A 12,633-nucleotide genomic window follows, 5' to 3' on the forward strand; every position below is an offset into this window, starting at 1 on the left:
AGTCATCCTAATGTAGATCAGATGGTTGATTAAACCACAGCTGGCTTTTAAAAGTATTTCTAAAACCCCAGCATGCTTTTAAAAAGAAAACACAAAGTTCTATGAATCCTGAAAACAAATATGAAAAATACAGAATGGGTAATTGTTCTTTTGCTCTTCTGTCTTAACTTTGATAGTGTTTGGCTAGGGGTTTTGATACGAATAGAAAAGATTAGATATTGGATGATATGGCTAATCTCCTATTCGCTGCTCCCTTTAAAATGATTTTGCTGCGGGAAATGGAAGAGGAAATGTTAGGTAGGAGGAGGGGTGGATTTAAGCCACTCGTACTGTTGCTGTTAGTAATTGGTTGCCTGGCAAGCAAGGTTATGTTTTCTGATGTTATGATAAACTGTTATTTTTAAGATCCCAGATTTGGCCCAAGAATCTGAGTGGGGAATTTTATCCCAATAGTTCATATCGTCAACTGTGAAAACCTCCAGCTGTCAGTTGTGTTCTGCCTCCCTGCCCATCACAAGCGAGATGCCATCACTAGTCAGAAATCTTCTTCCAGATGGTGTATGTAGCTTTAATTCTGAGTTGGTCTGATGAGAGGAGTAGTGAATGATTAAGCACTCACTAAGGTGAGCTGTAGCTTGTGACTACTGTTTTCTTGAGTAAATAGAGCAAGGTGTTTAATCAAGCCATGAAGTGCCAGAACCATGTAGCTATACAAACCTCAAATGTCACAATACCACAGACATTCCTAATGCAGTTGTGTCATTTGAGCCTGTCACTTCCCCAAAGTACATGGTGGGAAATACTCACTCTAATTTTCTGCTCGGGAGCCACAGGAAGGCTCAGACACTACAAAAGGCTGTACGCTTCATTTACCCCTGTGAATACCTCCCGTGACTTCGGTGAAACTAATTACAGACCTTACTCAATCCGTAATTCCAGAATTTGAGTGTGCATTGCAAACTGCCTTTCAGGGTTTGGAAGGACTGGTGGAGAACGGAGAGGTTTGCATGTGTTTGTCATTTAATCCTACCCAGGCAAGCACAGAGTGATGTTGCAGTAGCCTGTTGGATTTTTTTAAGGAAATACTATACTTCCTAATGTTGTATGATGCACATATATTGTATGATGCATAATGTTGTATACCTTTCTGAATGTTCAGAGAAATGTGTATGCATGAGGAGAAATTAAATGAACGAGTGATATAAACTGAAGATCTCTTCTGTAAAACGGTAGCAAATTCAGGACTGATAAATCTTGATGAAAAAGCTTTTTCAGGTTATAAGCTCTCAGTTTTAGCTATTGTTTCTTTAGCTCAGCTGCCAGAAAAATAGCTCACTTACCATGAAAAAGTGATGCCTTTGTATCCCTATTCCCTCAGATAGTTTGGCTGCCAAGTAATCTATTTTTTACAACGTGAAAGAATGGAAGGGCACGGCTATCTTTCTGCAATGATCTGAGCAAGGTTCTCTACAGAGCCTCACAAGTGGCCCCTCATGCTCTGAAGGGCTGGAGACTGAAGAGAGAAAAGCTGTCACATGCATCTCTCAAGCTTCCCAAGGACAATTAGGGCCTTTACAGTATCTGCAATTGTACTTGCTGACCATATAACCAAAGCTTAGCAAAACGTATGGTGTGTCTTAAAGTTTCTACTCTCATTTATAAATGTCAGTTCAGTTGTTTCAGCTTTTATTTCTTTCAAACGACGTGATGAGCTGCTAAAAGTCTCCTAGAGCAGGAGAAAAGCTATAGATACCTGTGTAGGATATAGTGTTCTGCAGTATGTCCTTCTCCACCGGTAAACTTCAGCTGCAATTTGTAAAGTTTCCCCCGCTCCAAAGGCAGTGGGGAGGTCTAAGAAGAGCCCTCATGATTATTTAGCAAACGGTATGGCCTTATCTTAATTTTGGTACGCTCTGTAATTCAGCCTGTAAGCACAAAAAACGCCTCCAAAGCACTACAGTTATGATCCAGTAATTTCTTCCTTCCATACAGATGATGTTTTGTCCTCTGTGACAGGACTCTGGAAAGATCCTGGAATCCTGACTGGTTCAAGTGTGAGACAGGTTACATCCCCTGACAAGAACTTGAAAGGGGACAGACACTTGGTGAGAAGCAGAGCCTGTGTGTAGTGACACTTTCTTTTCTACCTATTTAGCTGGGACACAGGTGTCCTAGAAAAGATGAATTGAAGACTGTACCCCAGCAAGCACACATTTTAGGTAGTGTTGGGTATGGTGTGTAGGAGGTACTTCCCAAGCAGCTAGGCTATCCCCTGCACAAATACCCAGTATGTCTTGGTAAGAGTTCGGAGCACAGTTCCTGTTAATCCCTAAATAAATAGTACATAATAACAAAAAAGTCCACTTACTGCTTAAATATAAGACCATAGGAAAATAACATGAGAACTAAGTAAACAGACTGTACACCGAGGAAAATTGTAAAACTCTGAAATACTCTGTTTAGTGGAGAAGGATGCCTGATGGCTGTGATATCTTGTGGGGATTAAAGACTAAAAATGTCTTGAGGCTTTTCACAAAAGCACAGTATGTTCAGAGGGAAGAATACTTTCAAGTTTGGCTCCAAATATTGAAACTAAATTTAAAGAGTAGGATTTTTCAGAAATTTTGATGAATCCATAAGCTATTGAAATACTTTGTGACCTCTGCTAGAAAAAAAAAAACCAACCCAAACAAAATAAGCATTCCCAAAACCATTCGATAATTAAATGAATGTTTGAAGTATTTTTTTTTTTTTCCCCCTGCCTGGCTAAATACATGTTTAAATTGAAAGTTATATAACCCTGTAGAAAAAAAAGCTGTGGCACAGTCTAATCTTGAATTATGTGCAGAATGGTTACGGCCAAGATCACCTTAATACAGCTATTTTAGCCTTAACGCTGTGTGAGTGCTCTTTGCTCATCTTGAAGAATTGCTGCCTATGAATTGTAAAATACTAGAGCAATTTTTTTTTTTTTTTTTTGTGTTTGTGGCTACCACTAACAATTTTGGATAGTACAATTGAAGGACGGGCTTGGCTGCCCAGGATCACATTTTCGCCGTTCTTTGTGCACAGTGTGTATGTTATTGTGAGCTGGTTCACTGAAGGCCGTTTCCCAGAGCCTTGTTTAGAGAGAGGATTCTGGAAAAAAAAAACCACTTGGCAGAGGAGGGTGAGAAGAAAGGAGAAGGGGGATGTGTAGAACAGGGATAGTTACAGACTCTTCCACTAATCTAGAAAAACAGGAATGTAAGACTGGGTCTAACCTTCTTTAGCATGCGGCTGATGTGTGGAGGAAAATGTTCTTCACACACTATTGCTGTTCTGGGGCTGCTGGGAAACAGGGATGACAGAAAGACAAAGCTCAAGAATATGCAGCATTGGCGGCAGGGGAAGAACCAGTGTGGAAAGCAGCGTTTTGATTTCAGAAGGAATTTTGAGTTCTTTCCATTTTGAAGCAGACTATCCCTGACTTGACTTGAAGCGTTTTGCTTTGATAAAACCCAGGATTTTTGTTCCTAATTCAACTATCAAAATATTTTAAAATATTGCAACAGAAAGGCATTCCAAATGAGAAATCAAACATCTTTTTCTGAAATTTCAGTCTTCTCAAAATGTTGACTTAATTTTTTTTTTTAAAAATTCTTTAAGTGAAATGGTCCCATTTCTGCTACTTTTTTTTTTTTTTTTTGGTCTGCTTTAGCTTTGACCTTGTTTCTTTTATTTGTTTGCTTGTATGTATGTTTTTTTGTAGAGAAATATCCAGACTGAAAAGCTCCCTTGAAAACTCTGATGGCCATACTCCAAGTTCTGTAAACTTCAAGTGGAAAATACACATATACACAATCCTCTGAATTATCATTTTCTTAAACTAGTCCCCAAATCCCAATAAATGTTAGCTGAGGCTTCTGTGATATTACAAGATCCATCCTGTTTCTGACCATGCCTGCGGAGCTACAGGCTGTTAGGAAATAACTTTTTCAGTGACTAGTCACCATTATTTTTCAGCCAAGTTTGGAGTGTTTGTACTTGGACTGGACTTGGGACCAGCCTAGCTGCAGCTCAAACCATTGCTCTTCAAGGCATTTGGCTTGGTTTTACTTCAGACCCTTCCCAAGTTCTATTTAATATTCTCACAGTTACCGACTGCTCCAGAATTAGGCATCTTGTGTCTTTAAATGTTCTGAAACCATGTGAATATTTTATCTCTGCCCTATATAACTGTACATAACTATCTCTCCTTTGGTTAGCCATGCCGAGTGCTGTCACCTAATCATTTAAACACGTGGTTTCTGGCAAATCTTCTCCTAGAAAGTAATTAGCAAAATCATTAAACTAAAAAAGAAAACACAAAAAGACAAAAGGAAAAGCCCAATTTTGAAAATTAATCCATTTAAATATGTGGTTATTAAAAAATGTAAAAACTGTCAGAAAAACAGTGTGCAGCCATTCTCCACTGTACAATGACTACTATACCTGTTGTGCTGCTGCAAAAGGCTAATTTCTTTTTCATCCTTACTGTGGTGATCCTTAGAAATCTAAGGATTAAATATCTATGACTTTTTGGCATCTTTTGGCTATGAAATGATTCACATGGACTCTTGTTTTTCTGTACATTTGATTAAGTAAGAAGAGTGACCTTTGTGACTTCGGAGATGAACATCCACTGATCTGCCTCTTGAAGGCAATTATGCTTTCTGTATTTTTTGAGTACTTCTGGGTTTGGTTGTGGGTTTTTGTTTCTTTGAAATATGTCTAAAATTTAAGTGAGATGAGCCTTGACTCTCATGTTTACTGCCTTGGTTTGTCTAGCCATGAAATAATTGTTGTTGCTCTTCAAGACACATGCGTTTGCAAATCTCTCTCTTCTAGAGACACTTGCATATGCAAATCAATTAACTAAGTACATATCCACATCGACAACCAGTTGTCTCCCTGATTGCAAAGCCTACTCGTTTTAAACAAATGGAACATCAAGTTAATACCAGACATGTTTTCTGTATTACAAAAAAAATCAACTAGTGTTTCCCATTAACTGCTACAGTCCTAAAAAGTAGACATGCCACTGAACACTGATGGTTTGGATTCCAATTCATACACAGACCCAGAGATTTGGTTTATTTCTGTTCCTTCTCAAAGTGTTGACTCAAAAAAATTTTTGTTAACCATTGTAAACATTTTCAATGCTTTTCTGAGATCTCGCTCAATGCCATCTCTCTCCGAAACCCAGCAACTTGCCAGAACAGGAATTTCAGAAATACTAGCTAAAACATCTTGACAAGCTAAACATTTTTTAAAAGGGGAGTAGGTGGACTGAGTTGACTTACTGCCAGCTACAGTATCTGTACGCTGTCGAAGAAGATAAGCAGTGCTGCACAGAGTGGATTCAGGCTGGTGCCAGGAATCTGCAGATTCTGGACCTGGTCTCACTTCTGCTATTAAGTAGCATCATGTCTCGAGCAAGTCACATCCTTTTTGTCCAAGTCTGTTCCACTGCCCAGTGTTTAGGGACAGTATTTACCTACTTCTGTCAAAGAAGGAAGTTTTATTTTCTTTAAATTTTGAGGATGTAAACCCTAAGGATTATGACCTGCATGTGCTTTTGGCAGGAATGGTTCTGAGCAATGTATCCTTTGAGGGACTTGTTTTCAGTTTGAGGACAGAGTAGTTTGGAACTGCAAAAAATCTGGAAGATGTGGTCAAGTTTCAAAATTTCAAGACTTTTATGCTTTCCATAAACAACTGACTGAAATAATTTAGTCTCTTTTTGTCTCTCTTCCTCACGTACTGCGTTGGCATTAACATCTCTGAAACGGGGAACTTGAAACTTCCTTCTGGTGATGTTACGATTCCAGTTGCATCTCAGTTATACAACATAAATGCCTAAAAATATGAATTCTCAAATCTTTCTTTCTTGGGCAAACTTGAGAACAACAGCAGTGAACCATTAGCAATTCTGGATTACAGAATTTCAAATACTTGTAACTGTCCTACTTTTTAACTCTCTCTTTGTCAAAACACTAGCATGTATACCAGCATCCAAGTTAAATTCATTATTTTTTAAAAAAAATACAATTTTCTTTACTGCTTCTGTGCAAAAAGGACTTCAGCATTATCTGACACACTGTTGTATTCTTGACTACTACATACACTCTGAAAGAGCTCAAAGACTCTGCTTTGCAACTTCCAGCATGTGCTGGCTTGTTCTGGATGTCAGAGTAAACAACTCGACGTATAGCTTGTGTTTCTTGATAGCTTTGAACTATCCATAACTATCTTTTGGATTTTCAGGAAACCATATACATTCTCTAAAGTCTCTGACAACTTCTTTCTGTAATCTCTCTTTCTTTCAGAAATATTCTTTTATATTTTCACTCTCCTTTAGTACTCTGATATATTGTTTTATAACTCTGGGGGCTGGATGCTACACTCTTCAATGCTCAGCTAGAAGCAAAAGCAGAAGTAGTTCAAAATAGCCACATTCAAAGCAGAGAAACCTGTTTCAATCCTTTCTAGTACTCTGATTGCAGACAAAGAATAAACCATGGTTTGAATCTGACCAACTGCTTTCACCTTTATCAGGGGTTCAATTTCCTTCACGCCTTTGAAGGAGGTAGAGCCTCAAAGGAACCGCAAGATAACGGTAGCAGTCAATATGGTAGCTACAATTTATAGAATATAAGGTGCACAATCACCGCAAATATTGTTGTAAATATCCTCTGAGAATAGAATGTAATGGCAAGATTCACAAAAACAGTTTAGTCTGGGATGCTCAGCCAGGGTGAGATGAGAGAAAAGTGCCAATGGGGTGTTATGAATAAGATTATTTTTTTTAAACGTGTAAATATAAGCTTAGACTTTCAGAAAAAGAACAGTTTTCATTGTACCATGCCTAGATCTCAAGTATAACTATATCTGACAACTGAAAAGATAGCATCAGTGTCAAAGGCTATATATATAAGACCAAAGTCCCCAATTTGCCTCCTGAAATGAGTAGTCATTTTGGAAAATGCTGGCTCAGCTAAGAACGGAAATTTGCATTGTTCTTTCTTATTCCAATTATCCCCCTGCTATAATTGAAGGCGACTTTCAAATACTCCTTTTGTCTAGAAAAAAATCACCTGCTTAGCAAGTGGCAAAGGCTGAGCATTCTGAGAATCCAAACAGCCAGTATGAACCAGAGCTAGATCTCCAGTTCACAGAAGTCCTTCTCCCTGCCCTGTAGCTGCCTGGTGATGTTTAACAAACACTTAATGAGGTATCTCCTTTCTGGGTACCAGCAAGTTATGCAAGTGGATACTCAGCATCTTCTGAAAGAGAAGGTTCTCCTTTATCTGAAATGGACTGACAGCTTCCTGTCCATCACAGTTATTTTATTTTGTGACAAAGCCATATATCTTTGCCTGATCACATTTGAGTTTGAACACGGCAAGCAAGGAAATATTAACAACTCTTTTCTCTTCAAAACATGCCATCGGTCTATGAACATTACAAAAACAAGCAAAAGAACCCCACCCCAAACCCTGAATGTTTTAGAGGCTACTAAACAAAACACACCAACTACTAAAACAGTCTAAAAATAAAGAGCATCTTTTTTTTCTTGATGAGCCAGAAACCAGTGTAATCTGTCTGGTAGATATACAAAAAGCTTATCTGGTTCATTTCATGTTCATCTAAAGCTGATCTACTCAATTATTTCTTCCATTAAACAGCCCACTGCTGCTTTTTTTCTGGTTGGAAAAAGTGTCAGTGTTACAGGAGAGAGATTTTCTGCTCAGAGGACCTGGGATTAGAAGAACAATCATTTTTATATTGGAGATCTATGTTTGGAGGCAGATTACTTCTGAGCGTGGAGAAAATTTTTATGCTGACATGCATCTGTGTTATGAAATAATTCCAGACTCTGGGATGGTAGCAGATGTTATAGGCCACGGAATCAAAATGTTGGTTTTGGATAAAAAATAAAAATAAAAAAAATCTTCCAGTGTTATTAGAAAACAGAAGAAAGCACACAGCATAATAGGTTAATTCGATGGCATTGTCTGCAGAAAAGCTGACATTTCGGGCACAATCTCCATTGCTCACTTGAAGTAGGCCATTTTGCGGGGCAGAGGAGGATTTGATATTTTCTTTTAAATTACTGTGTCAAATTGGATTAGAACGAAATAAAATGGAGAATGTAAAATAAAAGCCTTTGGGACTGCTGGTTATGCAGTGTAGTAAGATGCACAAGGAATTAAAAATGAATGTACTCTTCAGAAGTAAGACAAACTTGTCATGTGTAGTTGTGTGGACCTTTCCTGTTTCTAGTTTCCTTGCTCTGTCCCTCCTGTGCTGCACTCTCTGTTGATCTGCACCGAGTGTTTTTTCCTTCAGTAAGTTCTCCCAGCATTTGTCTGGTTTATAATTATTATGATTTGGACATTAACGGGACATTCAAAGATAAAATGATTGAAAGCCTGCTGCAGTTCATAGAGTTTCTGCAACCATGAACTGACTGACCAACAGTGCTCAAAACTTTGCTAAAAGTTGTTTCATGGCCTGGTTCGGAGCGCAGGCACAGGGGTGTTCAGTAGCTTCACCCGGTAGCCCGTAGGATTCAGCTTCTGCTGTCAGTCTGCAAGATCTCTAAACCACACAGACCAGCAAATGGGCTGAAGTTTGGTTTCTTAAATGATGCTTGGAGGGTTTCTCATAACTTTCTGGAGTATGCTCTAACCTTTGAAATTCTGGAAATACTAATTAGTAAGCTGAGTTACTCCACACTCTCATTTATCTGATACTCTTATCTCAGGACTCACATCAGCCAAAATTGGATTGTGGCTTCTATGTACTGAGTCATTTGCTTTGAAAAGATCTCTGTTAGCTGAAAACCTAGTGACGAGTCTAGATGGCAGGTCATGTGTTCTGTTTGGATAAACAGGGTTACGCTTCACACAGGTATTAGTAGAAATTAATAAATGACTCATGTTACTCAGTCTGGAAATTAATTTCAGCGATTACAGAAAATCTAAATACAAACTAAATGCCACATCGCTTTTGAAGTTTGGAAGGGGAAGTGATTAAAAAGAATGTACCAGAGCCAATCTTTTGCTTAAATTAAAGCATGGAGAAAGGACTAGTACATAACCAGTGTGCATGTGCATTCAACTTTCAGTTGATTCTAAAACTGAAAAGTTGAGCTTGGGATGCTTAATGCTGTACGAAGACAGGCTTTCACGTGGAATCACTGTCATCTGCTCTGTCAGATTCTTACTTTTCCCTCGCGGTTGAAGAGCAGTAACTTATCACAGAGAAGCCAGGTTCATCCTTCTCTGACACTGAGTGTCCGTGCCCCTGCCTGCACCTTGAGGGAGGTAACTGCTAGTGCTGCTGCTGCAGCTCCAGCACGTTCCACACACCAGTATGTAGCGCTGACTTGGAACGCTGAGAAACCACCTTAAAACAAGGAGAGTATCAATTTGCAAAAAAAAAAAAATTCCCAACAAAAAAAATGGATTTAATCAATTTGGTCTGTAACATGGGCATGCTGCCTGACCAGAGAGGGATAAGGTGAGAGTCTGAATGCAGATAAGTATTTGTCTCAGAACATCCTTTACTTCTCAACAGCTGCTCACAATCAGCATACGCTTAAATACTTTCCTGAACTGAGATCTAACAAACTTGCACTTTGATCTTACTGTTAATAATGTTTGGTCTGTTTGACTCTAAAATATGCATTCCATTTGAGTATGGTTTGACACAGCAAATGAAATATTTACTGACTCTTGGCACCGTCACCTTTGTGGATTTCTGTAATGTACCATTCTCATTGAAGGTCTGTTCTCCATGGGACGTGCGTGATTCATGTCTAATAGCATTACAAGGACGTTAGCTCATGCTTTGAGAAGTTCTTTCTTTTCTAAAAGTAATTTTTGTGGTGTTGTACCTAATCACTAATTGGATTCCTGCATAGAATTTCCTACCAGACACTTGGGGATAATGGAGATACAGACTTATAAGTTTTCCATTTCCCTGTGTAACAAAGTGATGCCAAACAAAGAGTTAAAACGATTAAGCATGTTTCATTGCTTTTATGGAACAGCACTGCCCAAATTCTGTCTGCCTGGATTAATTATATATGTGGTGTTATCTCACTTTATGAGAATATAGTCTTTCGAAGGACTGAAGATCACTATATAGGAAATCTTGAATCTGCAGTTCTGGCTGATTAGTATGCTGTAATTTATGTAGCAGATCATGCAAAACACAGAAAGACGGGCAAAATAAGAAAAAATAGTATTTCCTTAAGTAAATTTTAGATTAAGCAAGATTAAGAGAAAAACATTCTCCAGCTTTTCTACCCTACCAGCAGGGCAACGACTAAACCCACTATCTCCTACGTAAGACATTCTTTAATTTATCTAAAGAACAAGAAATTAGGACTGAAAATGTACTGTCAATTTCCTTGGATTAAGGTCAAATCTTGAGAAAGAAAGAGAATATTTTCCTTCATAAATTTGTCAGTCAATTTCAGTTATAATCAAATTAAGGAAATAAAATCTGAATCAAAAAAACTTCAGAAAGAAAAATCAGAATACTTACATTGGTGACATATTCAATATCCTTCCAAATATTACATTCCCTGGGAAAATCTGCCAAATCTAAAAAATTATCCACTATCACTTGGCCAATCAAGTCATGCCTGGAGAATCTGTCAAAGTCATACACAGAGAAATGGAGTTTCCTTGCGTTCAGATCATTGTATGGGACAGTAAATAAAAAAACTTCATCAAATACTGGGTTTAGGGTTTTTCTGTGCACTTTAGTCTGGTGTTTTGTTTTCCTATCGGGAAGTAGATATATCTTCACGTAAGGATCTGAAGTTCCAGAGAAGTCCTTTGCTGGCAGGTTGATGGCCTTGTGTATCTTCACTATCAGCTGTTCTAAATCACAATCATATTTGAGAATAAAGTTCAGTTTTCCACATGCCTTGCTATTACTCCTCCGGCCATCGTCTGTGTCCACTGATCTTTGTTTATACAGCTCTGGCTTGATGCGGCCAATCCCCGTCAGTTGCTCCTGTTTCTGAACCTGCTGGATGTTGAAGTCGGGGTTGGAGAGGTTGAGCTGTCTTCGTATTGAATTATGCCTTAAGTCAAAACAAAAGAATTGAAACAAACGGTGTTGAAGATGATAAGAATCTGGTCACACACGCTAAAGATTGCGTTCTCATTTGACTGATTTTTGTAATGTAAAATAGGGTCAGGCTTCTACTCGTGTAAAGTGATAAAGCAGATACCCATCAGCTTTAAGAGCTCACCTTAAGCATTAGGCTGCTACTATCACATCATTTCCTGTTCTTATGTCCCAAGCTGGTGGTGTGCGCACTCAAAACCTGGCTTAAGAAATGCAAATTCATGGCCATTGCAAATCCAAAGGGTCTGCCTTATTAGCAAGCATCATGTGATATGGTAAGAACTGTAGCTGTTCTTACCAGTTACCATTTTCAACTGAATCCTTTGGATTTCAGCCTGGGAAATTATATTGTGTAAATAGCAGCAGGATCTGGCCTATTATGCCAGCTGAGCTTGCTGGTTGAGGATTCTAAGGTAAAGCTGGACAAAGGAGGGTACATACTGACATCTCTGCGTTTTAATTACTTGTTGATCTCTACAACTACTTTATTTACAAGTCAGCTGTTCTGATCTGAAATGGTTTGTTGACCAAACCCAAAATTGTGGTTTTCTCTCATACCCGATGTAATAAACGCTGTTTACTTTGGCTGAAAAGCTCCTTTAGTTTCATTACTCCAAGGAAAGAAAGTTGCTTTTAGCTTTGGTCCAGTGATATTTATTACCTGGAGTCACTCAGTTATTGTGATTGAAATTTCCACTTCACGAGACGGTAACAGAAATCAAATTTGCAAAACCTGTCGGGATAGTGGGATGTGAAAGTTGGATTAGGTAAAATCCTAATCTTGTGTGACTTGGATTCCACTTTTTTGTCCTATTCACATACAGCAATCATTCAGTGTATTAGAGTGCCACGAGCTGTGGTTGAACATACTTATATTCTCTTATATACTATCCTTTTTTTTCCCTCTTGTTGCATAACAAATACATAATTTTATAGGTATACATTAGTCATTTCCATGATAAAATATTAGGTCACAAAAAATTTTTATTGTTCAGCCCTTAAGCTCCTTATCACAGTGAGAGGTGCAGAATACCCTGGGGAGGAATAAAAAGGAGGGCGCTGGGGAGTCAGCTTGTCAAGGGTTGTAGCGGGGTGGGTGCCTGGTCTCTGTGGCCACAGAGGAAAGCCAGAGCTGGCCACCCCGTCACGGCAGCAAGCACCAGAGACGAAGTGAACAGAGGATGCAGTGCAAGGAAGATGGGCCCCTCCTGCTCAGTGAAAGAGTCCTTTGGAGAAGCTGCAGGCAGAAGTCAGGGGCAATGCAAGAGAGGAGTACGGAGCAAAGGCTCTGTCACCCATGGCACAGGGGAGGGACCTGGGCACGTCCTGCCCTCACGGACAGAGCCAGTGTTACACTTGCTGAAGGGAGCCGCACCGGGACAGCTGCCAGACGCACTCGGGATGCTGAGGCAAATTTTTTTAGCCATTGGGATTTGTGGTGCTGCTTGTGAGATGACT

General features: G+C 39.0%; 1 protein-coding gene across 6 annotated transcripts in view; it reads right to left on the reverse strand.

Moving 5' to 3' along the window:
• Nucleotides 1–12,633, reverse strand: part of SYT9 (synaptotagmin 9) — a 71,891-nt gene that overhangs the window by 24,593 nt on the left and 34,665 nt on the right. For all 6 annotated transcript variants that reach the window (XM_074917912.1, XM_074917914.1, XM_074917915.1 and 3 more), the window contains exon 3: nt 10,582–11,128. In XM_074917912.1, coding sequence (XP_074774013.1) covers nt 10,582–11,128 — 547 coding nt within the window. The remainder of the gene's footprint in view (nt 1–10,581; nt 11,129–12,633) is intronic.

The sequence above is a fragment of the Athene noctua genome, chromosome 14 (genome assembly GCF_965140245.1).
Source record: "Athene noctua chromosome 14, bAthNoc1.hap1.1, whole genome shotgun sequence".
Classification (NCBI taxonomy): Eukaryota; Metazoa; Chordata; class Aves; order Strigiformes; family Strigidae; genus Athene; species Athene noctua.